This window comes from Pezoporus wallicus, unplaced genomic scaffold (assembly GCF_028554395.1).
Source record: "Pezoporus wallicus isolate ANWC-B61680 ecotype Strahan unplaced genomic scaffold, APGP_CSIRO_Pwel_v1 contig_4800, whole genome shotgun sequence".
In the NCBI taxonomy this organism is placed as follows: domain Eukaryota; kingdom Metazoa; phylum Chordata; class Aves; order Psittaciformes; family Psittacidae; genus Pezoporus; species Pezoporus wallicus.
The window spans coordinates 25,807-38,069 of NW_026643029.1; the positions used below are offsets into that span (position 1 = coordinate 25,807).

Below are 12,263 nucleotides of genomic sequence, written 5' to 3' on the forward strand. Positions count from 1 at the left end.
ACAAAGCGCTCCCCTCATGTAAAATAGTGGTGGCAGTGGAGTGCGCGGCAAGCAGATATGAAATTGTTTTTCCTTTTCTCGCTACCGCAGCCTTGTGGTTTTTGTTAAGAGTAGGGACTGTGAAACTATAGTGAGGAGGGAGTTTAAGCTTGTTTGCCTTGGTGCCAGCTGGTCTCTGGCAAGGGCGCACGGTGCTGGTCTGATAGAGCCTGCTGCTCCTTCAAGTAGCAGCACCAGGAGGCCGCGGTTGCTGCTGGGGGGTGGGGTTGCTTGGTCCTTTCCTACTCGGCTATGTCAGACAATCAGAGTTGTTATTCCTCCAGCTCCGAAGAGAACCCCGAGACCGAGCCTAGGCTGCCTGTTGAGCTCTGCGGGGTGCTCAGCAAGGTAAGCTGCTTTTCCTCCTCTCTGCAGCTTGTGCTTGGTGGTCTCTCGCTTCTTTTCTCCATACTACCTTCTCTTTCCCCTGCAGCCGGCTGGGGGGGTGTCAACCCCGTTTGCTTGTCTCCTTACCGCATTGCTTCGGGCGACCCGGCTGAGGAGGGGCCTGGTCGGGGGTGTGAGAGACGCCGGCATGGCCGAGGCAGTCGCTCTCTGATGGTGAGGAATCTGCTCTGGCATCTGGCGCAAACCGCCCGCACCTCTTCCCTCAGCCGGAGCCCACTAACATATCCTCGGTGGGCGGGGGGCTCGCATATTTATCCCCACATTTGTGCAGCGCGACCCCGCCCACCCCTGAAAAGTGGTGTGAGGAAGCACTTTCTCGGGAAAGGAGAGTGGCGGGTGCGACTTCAGCGTTGGCTGAGGGAGGCGTTGTCGCTCCGCCTTGGGAGTCCCTGCCGCCCTCTCCGTACCGACCTCGCTGGTTGTCTGTCTTGAGCTTATAGAGAGCGAAGCCCGCGAGGGGGCGGCCGGGTGCGAGTGGAGAGGGTGTCTCCTCCTTTCAGGCTCCTGGCCGAAGCTGGCGGAGGGCCCGCGGCATCCTGTTTCCTTGTCTGGGAGCTCTTGAAGGCAGACGCAGCCCGTGGTCACTTCACAGGAGCAGGCCCCAGCACAAGAGCGACAGAAGTATCAAAACGGGGCAATAAAATACTCCTGCAGCAGGAGATATGGGAGGTGGGGAGGAGTGAGAGGAAGCTTATTTTTCCCCTTTTAAAAATAAAGACTTTTTTTTTCTCTTTTATCATTGAAAATAAGATGATTTGCAAGCATGTGCTGGATGGTACTAGGAAACTTTAGGAGTGCTTCGAACTTGAATATTGAATTGTTAAGTTTGGAAGCAGATTTTTTTTTTATAGAAAGTGCTTTCAAAATAATGTCGAAATAACTTTAGAATTAAAGCACTGTGGTTTGAATTTCTTTCCTTTCTTACACAATAAGGCCAGGCACAGGTCATGTAATACTGAGATCCATAAACAGCCCTGGATTCTGAGAAAACGGCTCTAATGGGGCCAGCACTCTGCTTTTAGCGATGGACTCTGCAAACTCTTTCCAGTCATATAAATGTTGGTTTGATTTTATTTTATTTTTTTTAATGAATCGAGGACTTGTTCCTAGAATATCCCTTTCATTCCATGTGTGGATGTGGAGTGCCTAGAAAAATCTGAATAACAAAAGGATGATTGTATGCTTGCTGATTAGCAAGTATCAAATAATTTGGTTTTAAATCAAATGAATAAACTAACCTTAGTGACTAATAATTCCCTATTTACACCACACACCCCTACCCCCATTTGTCATCAGTATGTTTATTACCTTTATTTTAAGTAGTCTTAGCAATGCAGTTGCAGTTAAGGTGTCTGTTATTTTATTGTTCATTTGAAGCAACTGTTTTTTTAGTACCTCCAGGAGTTTGTAAACTGACTTGAGCTCTGGACAGAAGAGGGATTAAAGTTCTTGGTTGGGAGGAACTTTTATAGGAGTGTGATGAACACATAAATGTATTGGCTTTCTCAAATCATAGGTGTGCTCACGTGCAGGATATAACTGTACGAGTTTACAATAACAGAAAAAAGCTTGCTAAAGACACGAGATTAGACAACAAGTTAAAAAGGGCTAGAACTCTTGAGCAAAACGGAGTCACATAGCAAAATAATTTGTAAAGCTAAAAGAAAGGGGGGGGGCTTGATATAAGAAAAGCTAGTGCCTGGATAACAGAGTTAAAGCACTTTTTAGCTTAACTTAGGTTGTAGAAAGAGAACAATGTTCATGTTGTAAGTCTGTGGAATGTAGTGGCCCCACTAAACATGAGTTAATTGTTTCACACTAGTCTTCTAAAGTATCTTTAGCTTTAAAGAACAATGTTTGTGTTGTCTGTGGTGAGATAACAGGATTTAGTGGCCCCACTAAACCTGAGTTATTTCAGACCATCCTTCTACTTATCAGTTAGTTTAGAGACAGAGCCTCCCAAAAATCTGCTAGCTTGGGATACTCCTTGTCTGCCCGTCCTGCAGAGTTTTGCAGGAACTGTTCTAAATCTTTGCTAGTTATCAGAAGAATTACAGATATGGCTGGTTTCAGCTAGTTGTGTGATTACTGGGCCGTCCAACTGTGCCAAAGGTGAAAAGTACACTGTGAGGAAGACTGCTTACTTCATCTTGAAGACCCCTACTCGCAAGAGGAAGACTGCTTACTTCATCATCAAGACCCCTGCCCACAGTCACCGGAGAGCAGTGGGCAGAAGCCAAGAGGAGGGGATTTATGCTAATAAGTTCCTGGAGCTAGTTATAATATTCCCCACCTATATGTGGGAATTATGAATATGTATGTGACTAATGCAATAGTGAAAGTATATAAACCTGTAACAAATACTAATCAGTTGCACCTCTGGCTACGGTCATGTGCCCATCCCTTTTGCTTTTGCTTTATTGACTTTGTCCCTCAATAAAACTTTATCTTGTTCAGAGGAGTGAGTTAATATTTCACAGGAGTTAGTGTGGGTGTTTGTGTATGAGGTTTTTTGGTGCTTAAAGCCTGAGAAATATCGGCCAAACTATTTTTATTGTTTCTTTTCTGTTAGCTGATCTTTGAATTTTTTTATTTTTATTTATTTTTTTACAGTGGACCAACTACATTCATGGGTGGCAGGATCGTTGGGTAGTTCTGAAAAGCAACACACTTAGTTATTACAAGTCTGAAGATGAAACAGAGTATGGCTGCAGAGGCTCTGTCTGTCTGAGCAAGGCTATGATCACGGTAAAGAGCTATTTTAGTGTTATCTTTTCATGTTTTAGAGTGTTACATATTTGTAAGCTAATGTCTGGTGAAAGCAAATATGGGTATGGCAAATTCTGTCAGGTTGCTTAATATTAAGCTAATGATCTTAGTGCAACACTGTGGAGCAGGGCAAGAAGTTAAGGAAAGCTGTTCTCATTTGAGACTGCAGTAAGCAGCTTTTCATGTCTGTTATCTTAGAGGTTTCTGTGGGTGGGGATACAGTTTGCTTTTGGAGGAGGCAGAATTTTCCCAGGGGTTAGCCGAAGACCCTAGACCAACCTCCTAAAGGAGACAGCATTCATCACAGTCCTTAAACTTCGTGCTAGGAAGAGGGTAGTTATTTCTTTGTACTTTCTGAACATGACTCTGTCCAACATTTCCAAATGTTCTACTGTGTGTTTCCTCCTGTAAACTGTGGTGCTGTTTTTGCCTAATGCTAAAAGATCCAGTGTTATGCTAGTAAGAATAAAGAGCCTGCATGTAAGTGTGATCTCATGAAGATGAATTGACCTTAGAAGAAGAAAAAACCCACCCCTTTTGGTAACTTAATTATGGTATGGTATTATTAATAATACTTGCCAAAAAGGATGCTGTTTTTCTGTGTTACTGTTAAATAGTCAGTAGAATTACTTGATGGGGAGGGGGTGATGGTAGCTGGACTTGTGCAGCACATAAATTCCTAGAGTAGTAGCATTAAATCTTACTATTTATGCTCTTATTCCACCAAATGTTTTGCTTTAAAACTGAATTGGGCATGACAAGAAGCTTCATCTTCTTACTAATATTCAGCTTATAAATAGAAGTTTTTTAAAACACACTTTAGTTTGGAAAAAAGACTATTGATTGCATCAACTGTGTGTATTTTGGAAAAAAGATTGTGAAGAAAAGGCAAATTTCTACATCTAGATGTCTGATGGGTATTGCAGTCATCTAAAAAGTAAAGCAATTACCTAATTTCTTTTAAAGCTCTTTTTAAAACTGCTTAAATGTTTAAAACTTGTTCAAGATTTGACTTGTTCAGGAATATATGGTGCACAGCAGCAGTATCTAAGAAGTGTTCTGTTTGTAGAGGTACCAGCCTCTGATCAGGACTTCCAAAAAGATGTCTAATTCACTAGTAAGAGGCTTAACCAGGTGGAGACAGGAAGGTGGTGGCAAGGGATGTCTGGAAGTTTGCTGTAGAGCACATCTCAGCAGCTTGAATTCCAGTTGTTGTAGCAAAGAGATTCTAATGATGCTGATGTTGCTTTTGGACTGTTTTGGTATATTGCCCTTTGTAAATGGAAGTCGATGAGCTGCTTATCTTTTGACTAGGAAGTGTGTAACACTGAAACTACTTCTAGATACATGCCTCCTCCCCAGTATTTTAGTTGTTCTGTTTTCATTCAGAATTGTGACTTGTGAGATTTGACAGTTTGTTTGATTGTAGTTTGAAGTGGCATCTCTGAAACCTGGTGAAATCATGTTATTTCTAGCTGCAGTTAGCAATTGCTGTGTGTTAGAGGTTCAGAAATACTATTGGGTAATTTCATGTGTTTCTAGGATATAGAAATTTACTTCTGAAGCTGCCATATGATTTTTATTCCTTAATTTTCAGAAGTTATTCTTTTAGGCCACAATTTTAGAATGAATGCTTCTGGCTTGATAGCTGTTTAGTAGCAAATTGAATAGTGTTGTTGTGTTTTTTTTTTTTTTTGGCTTGTTTGTTTTAAACCTGTCTTCAAACAAATATTCTTAGCAATATTGTTTAAAGCACTTGTAGCATGAAGAATTATATCTCACAAAATACATTTTCAAGAAGTCACCATGACATGAATAGTGCATTGGTGTCTTAATGTTGCATTTCGTGTTTTATGCAATTTAATACGATTTCAGAGCCAGTTGGAGTGGTAGCATTTAGAAGTGGACCTACTTAGAGGATTAATGTGGGTAAACTTTGGATTAGCTTTTTCTAGCTACTGCTCTGAACTGTGATCTTGCTAACAGACCTGCTTATGATAATAGAATGATGTTGTGACTTACCTACTAATGTTTGTCAGCTGCTAGTTAAATTGAATGGAAATTGATAGCTTATTAATAAAAGCTTTCACCAGCTGAAAGCTAAGCTATAAATCCATGCCCTGGGTAGAAATACCATGGCAATAAATTTGTAAAAATTGCTAATTGCATGGGGAAATATTGTTTCCAACCATCTAAGGTTGGAAAACAATCTGGTTTTATATGAAGTAATGAGCATTTAATTAAATAATTTTCTGTAACTTGATAAGGTGCTTCCTTAGGCTTAACTGCTTCTGAAAAGATGACTAAACTAAGACATAGATATTGTGGTTGCTGAACCCAGAACAATAGACTACAAGCCTTAAGTAGACTGGGGTTTATTTAGGACAGGCAATTAGTAACTTAGGCTTTGGTGTGTGCCTTAATCAAACTTGTTACATCCAGATTGGTGGAAAAATCTTGGCTAAATGGGAGAGAAATCTGATTGGAGTGTCTAGACAGTGCATCTAAAAAAAACCCTAGAGAGGTAAGTGTGGTCAGCAATGCTTACTCATATGTGAAAGGCATGAGGTGATTGTATCCTGGAGAGGAAAATGCCAAAGAGCAACAGAAGAGAGAAAGAGTTGATATCTAGGAGATGAGATGGGGCTGCTGTTGGTGAAGCAGTTAGAAGTTACATTTGTATCCTCTGTACAAATTTATATATGAATAAGATTCATAGTCCTTGCATTATCTTAACCAGCAGTGGATAGGTTGATATTCAAAGTGAATATGTAAGAAAGTTATCCTGTATTTATGAGAGTGCTACAGAGTGCAGAAAGGTGTGGGTTGAGATAAGAACAGTTTAATAATTGAAATAAAGTAAAATATAGTGATAATACCAACAATAACAATACTGATGATGACGATAACAGGGAGCAACAAAACAAGACATGAAAACTCGAAACACAAGTGACGCACAATACAATTGCTCACCACCTGCTGACTGATACACAGCCTGACATAAGCAGTGATCCTGCTTCTGGGTAACCTCCCCCAGTTTCTATGCCAAGCATGATGTGTAGTGGTATGGAATACCCCTTTGGCTACTTTGGGTCAGGTATCATAGAATATTTAAGGTTGGAAAGGACCTTAAGATTATGAAGTTCCAAACCGCCCTGCTCTGGGCAGGGACACCTCACACTAAACCATGTCACACAAGCCTCTGTCCAACCTGACCTTGAATACTGCCAGGGATGGAGAATTCATAACTTTCTTGGGCAACCCATTCCAGTGCCTCAGCACCCTCACAGTAAAGAACTTCCTCTGTTTAAGTTTTAACCTGTTATCCCTTGTCCTATCAGTACAGTCCCTAATGAGTCACCCCCCAGCATCCTTATCGGCCCCTTTCAGATACTGGAACACCTCCATATCCTTTTTGTGTTGAGGACACCAGAACTGTACACAGTACTCCAACTGAGGTCTCACGAGAGCAGAGTAGAGGGGCAGGATCACATCCTTGGACGTGCTGGTCATGCTGCTTTTGATGCAGCAGATGATATGGATAGCTTTTAGGCTGCAATCACACGCTGCCAGCTCATGTTAAGTTTCTCATTGACCCACACCCCCAAGTCCTCCTCCCAACCTGTAGCTGTGCCTGGGATTGCCCTGACCCTGGTGTAGGATGTTGTTCCTGGCACGATTAAACTTCATAAGGTGAGCATCTGCTCACCTCACAAGCATGTCAAGGTCCCTCTGGATGGCATTCCTTCCCTCCAACGTATCAACTGAACCACACAGCTTGGTGTCATCAGCAGATTTGCTGAGAGCGCACTCAATCCCACTGCCCATGTCACCCACGAAGATGTTGAACAAGACCGGTCCCAATACTGATCCCTGAGTGACAACACTCTTTACTGGTCTCCAGCTGCCATTGAGCTGCTGACCATGACTCTTTGCATGCAGCCATCCAGCCAATTCTTTGTCCACAGAGTGGTCCATCTATCAAATTGATGTGTCTCCAATTTAGAGACAAGGATGTCGTGTGGGACAGTGTCAAACGCTTTACACAAGTCCAGGTAGATGACATCAACTGCTCTACCCCTGTCCGTCAGTTTTGTAGCCCTATCCTAGGCCACCAAATTGGTCAGGCAGGATTTCCCCTTAGTGAAGCCATGCTGGCTGTCACCAAGCACCTTGTTGTTTTTCATGTGCCTTAGCATGCCTTCCAGGAGAATCTGCTCCAAGCTTTTTCCAGGCACACAGGTGTGAATGACTGGTCTGTAGTTCCCTGGGTCTTCCATTTTCCCCTTCTTGAAAATGGGGGTTACATTTTCCCTTTTTTCAGTCTTCTGGAACTTCACCTGATTGCCATGATTTTCCAAATATGATGTCCTGTCTGCTTCTTCCCGGCTTCCTGTGCCCCTTCTTACTGGCAGAGCTTGAGACTGAAAAGTCCTCGGTTCGGGGTAAGTGCTGCTGAGCATCAACGAATACATCGGCGTATTATCAGCATTTTTCTTGGTTACAGCTAAAACACAGCATTGCACCAGCTACTAGGAAGGAAATCAACTTTATTCAGGTTGATACCAGCATGGAATCCTCTGCCATTCCTACCCCAATTTAGGTTTTTTGTTTACAAACATATTTTATAAAATGTTTGAGTTTCTAGGTGCTTTTTAATCTTTAGCTGCTACTCCTGGTCTGGATGGTGTGTGATGTTCCTTAGTGGTGTTGCTACTTTCCTAGGCTGTTAGAGTGTATTAAACAATTGCTCAGCTATTTTGGGTTTTGTTTTCTTGTTCTGTTTTCCTTTGTTGTTGTGTGTGGGTTTTGTTTTTTTGTTTGTTTTGGGTGTTTTTGGGGGATGGGGTGGGTGTGCTTAGGTTGGGTTTTTTTTTTTTTTTTGTTCTGCTTTTTCTTTTTATTTGTTGCTCAACCCCCCTTCTGTAGTGGCTGCTGCTTAGAGCAAAAGCAGTAGTCTTCCCTGATCTGGAGGCTGTGCTTTTTCACTGATCAGTAATTGACCATTGAGTTGTTTATTGTTCTGGAGCCTCTGCTTTTAGTCTCTGTTGATATTTTTAAGGCCTTTATCTCATGCTTAAATTGCATGTCAGAACAAGAGACAGTTGGTACCAAGTTCTAGTTCACTGATCCAGTTTTCATAACAAGTTGATAATGAGTCTTAGTTTTAGGACCAGGGCCTTGCATAGTTGGTATAAGGCTTACGACATGTTACTAATGATAGTCCTGCATTTATAGAAATGCTTATATGGTTGTACTGTATGAAGTTGATTATGTTTATATTCATATTCAAAACAAGCTAATCTTAGTCTGATTTGTGTGCTGCTTTCATAGGTATGGCAGGCCTCTGCTCTAGCTGCAGGTCCTCTACTTTCATAGGATGGGAGTTCTCCATTCCTATTGCTATGAGTCTGAATCCAGAGTGCTGTACTTGATATGCGGATAGACTCCACAACTCGTTAAAAGCTGTAAAGTAGGTATGCTTTTTATTCAGTGCTGAGACACCACATGGGGATAATTCCTCCAAGTCATGCATGCCTCAGTGTTGTTTCCCTCTAAATGTATTCTCTAAAGTTATATATATTCATAAGGTTTCACAATATGTCTATACGTATTCATGTCCTATCCCCGCTTTGTATTATAAGGAGGTCCTTTGCGCCTGCGCAGTGCCCCCTCTGGTCATGGGCAGGGGTCTCAAGATGAAGTAAATGAGTCTTCCTCCTGTGGGTAGGGGTCTTCAAGGTACAGACAATACTTTTGTTTAAGCAAGCAAATTCCTGTAACTCCCTTGTACATTGGTTAACCCTGTATCGTACTCGGACAGCTCCGTAGTACTGCTGCAAAGTATGGCTTTGCTGTTAGGGTAGAGTGTCCTGTCTGGGTGTTGCCTCATGGTTTTCCTGTGAAATCTCTGGTAGATTATTGGTGTATCTATAGCTTTTGGATCTGTTATGGCATATTGCAGTACATAGTGTGCCATCACAAAAATATAGCTAATAAATATGATACGTGGATTGACTCCACAACTTGTTAAAAGTTGTAAAGTAGGTATGCTTTTTATTCAGCCCTGAGGTGCATGGGGATAGTTCCTCAAAAGTGTGCACACCCAGGGTCGTTTTTCCCTCTACATTTATTCTCTTGAGGTATACATATGCAAGAAATTACTCAATATGCCTATACATATTTAGTATCTATCCCCACTTCGTATTATAATGAGCTAGAAGGTCTTTGGTGCCTGCGCAGTGCCCCCCTCTGGCAGGGGTCTCAAAATGAAGTAAATGAGTCTTCCTCTTCTTAAATTTTTCACCTTTTAGTCTTCAGGTATGGCCTTAGGGTTTGGTCAGTGTCCCAGCCATAAACCATCTGCTTCTCCCCCTTCAGGGGTCTGCTTTTTCTTATCAATAGCTGCTTATCAGTAGAATCAGGTATCTGCTTTTCCTTGTCAATAGAACCAGGTGTCTGCTTTTCTTTATCAATAGTTAGTGCCTTTGTTCTGCTTAGTAAGCATGATAGGTACAGACAATACTTTTGTTTAAGCAAGTGAATTCCTCTACCCCCCTTGTACATTGGTTAACCCTGTGTCAAACACACAAAGAGTGATTTTAGGGGTGCAGCATTATGTGATTCTTGTTCCTGTGTTTTGTCTGTCCTAAAAAAAAAAAAAAAAAGGTTTTCTGCATTCTCTAAAGCTGAGATGAAGTTGCCTTGCTTACTGCCTGGTTAATAACTTTTTCCTGTGTATGGTGGGATTCCTAATGAGTTTTAACTTGGTGATTTCATATCAAGTGGAAGCTGATGTTTTTTTCCAGATAGTTAGAACTCTGATTATTTCTTTTTTCTGCATGGCTAATTTATAATGTTGGTAAATATTGATTCAGAGAAAACTCCAGGAACAAACTCGCCAACAGAGTTTCAAGTTGACAAGCAGGTATTCTTTATTGCAGGGCTGGGAGACACGGGGGATAGCTCCTCCTAAGGTGTATCCCTTTATTGCTACTCAAGCCATCCTTATATAGTCACTGGGTATACATACATATTCATGAGGCTTCAAATGAATTACGTAATTTTCCAGAAAGTTTCCTACATGCATACAAAAATGTGATGGTGGTCTTTGAGGGTCATTTACTTCTTCCAACAGTCTTCATAACTTCTGGCAGTCTTTGAAGCACCAGCTTAATTAACATTACAGACATAGCAATCATCCTGTCCTTCTACTTATCAGTTAGTTTAACTGCTCCCATCCTGGACATGTACTAGTCCCAGATACTCCCCAGTAGATGTTTACACCAGTTTAATGGGTTCATTAACACCACAAACATAGCAATCATCCTGTCCTTCTACTTAGCTAGTTTAACTGCACCCATTCTGGACATCTGCTAGTCCCAGATACTCCCCATCTCCAGGTCCTGTTTTTCTATCCTGTTTTTCTTACACTTTTTGTACTAAGGTCCTAAAGACCTAAAACTATGTCAGCTACCTTCAAGCACCTCAGTTATTTTCCATTACAAAGCTGTCAAATTTAAGGTTACTTAGAACTGATTACATTTTGTGCTTTTGTGCCTCCTTGTCTCAAAACACACCTCTGACTTGCTATTCCCAATGAAGATTGTTGGGAAAAGTAAACGACCCTTAAAGACCACCATCACATTTTTGTATGCATGCGGGAAACTTTCTGGAAAATTATGTAATGTGCCCAGTGACCATATAAGGATGGCTTGTATAGCAATACGGGGACACACATTAGGAGGAGCTATCCCCCGTGTCCCCAAGATTATCTGCTTGTCAGCTTGAAACTCTGTTGGCGAGTTTGTTCCTGGAGTTTTCTCTGAATCAGTTTGCATGTAAACCAATATAGCATAACTTCATATTACATAATAATTCCACATTGTTAACAGAAAAATAACTGGATAAAATATTCATTAACAAATTGCATGGTATAAGACTATAGGATAGTTAATTCCACACAGAAATTAATAAAATTATTTTTATATGATCACTCATTCATCTGAATGTCTGTACTGGCTGTGCAGATTTACTAGGCTCATTCATGAGAACTGTGGGTTTCAAGTTTAAAAGTAACACATACAATATATGCTTGTTCCAGACATAAAAAGTTGATTCTCAGATGAGAGGGCTTCTTTGCAATGTATTAAACCAAGGTAACTTTAAAGTTTGCATAGCTAATATTAAGTTCTGCTTAGTGTGCTTCTGCTTTCATGGGTGCAGTGGGCTTCTAATCATAGAATCATAGAATTGTTAGGGTTGGAAAGGACCTTAAGATCATCTAGTTCCACCCCCCGTACCATGGGCAGGGACACCTCACACTAAACCATATCACCCAAGGCCTCGTCCAACCTGGTCTTGAACACTACCAGGGATGGAGCATTCACAGCCTCCCTGGGCAACCTATTCCAGTGCCTCACCATCCTAACAGGAAAGAATTTCTGCCTCATATCCAGTCTAAACTTCCCCTGTTTAAGTTTTAACCCATTACCCCTTGTCCTGTCACTACTGTCATCAGCTTCTAATGCAGCCAAGGTTTGAAAAACCTAAGGTAATTATTGTTTTTATAAGGAAAGCAATATTCATTGTATTTTGAAAAGCAAATATCCTAATGTAAGATCTGAAGTAAAAAACTTGGGTAGCAGCAAAAGATGTAAAAACACTTAACAGGCTTTCATATTTTTAGGCCTATTTTCTTGATAAGATTTTTCTGTACATGTAAATGACATGAGAGAGTTTTTAATGTAGTGATGCAAAGGGTTAACAAATGTACAGGGGGGTTAGGGTTGAGCCACTTGCTTAACAATGTTACTGCTTGCTCATGCTTTTCGTACATGGTATTTGCAATGTACAAGGAGATAGGTCAAACTGCTTACTTAACAATGTTACTGCTTGCTCATGCTTATCATACTTGCAATGTACAAGGGGATAGACCAGGACGCTTGCTTAACAATATAATTGCTCACTCATGATTATGCTAGGACAAGATATAAGGACATAGCTATTGTCAAGAAGTAGGGACCGTGCATTGATTCCCGTCCTTT

At 41.2% G+C, this 12,263-nt stretch overlaps 1 protein-coding gene across 1 annotated transcript in view; it reads left to right on the top strand.

The window, feature by feature from the left end:
• Positions 1–260: 260 nt before the first annotated feature.
• Positions 261–12,263, top strand: part of LOC130592289 (ceramide transfer protein-like) — a 75,436-nt gene continuing 63,433 nt past the window's right edge. The window contains exons 1-2 of the mRNA XM_057396521.1: positions 261–387; positions 3,061–3,195. Coding sequence (XP_057252504.1) covers positions 292–387; positions 3,061–3,195 — 231 coding nt within the window. The 5' untranslated portion in view covers positions 261–291. The remainder of the gene's footprint in view (positions 388–3,060; positions 3,196–12,263) is intronic.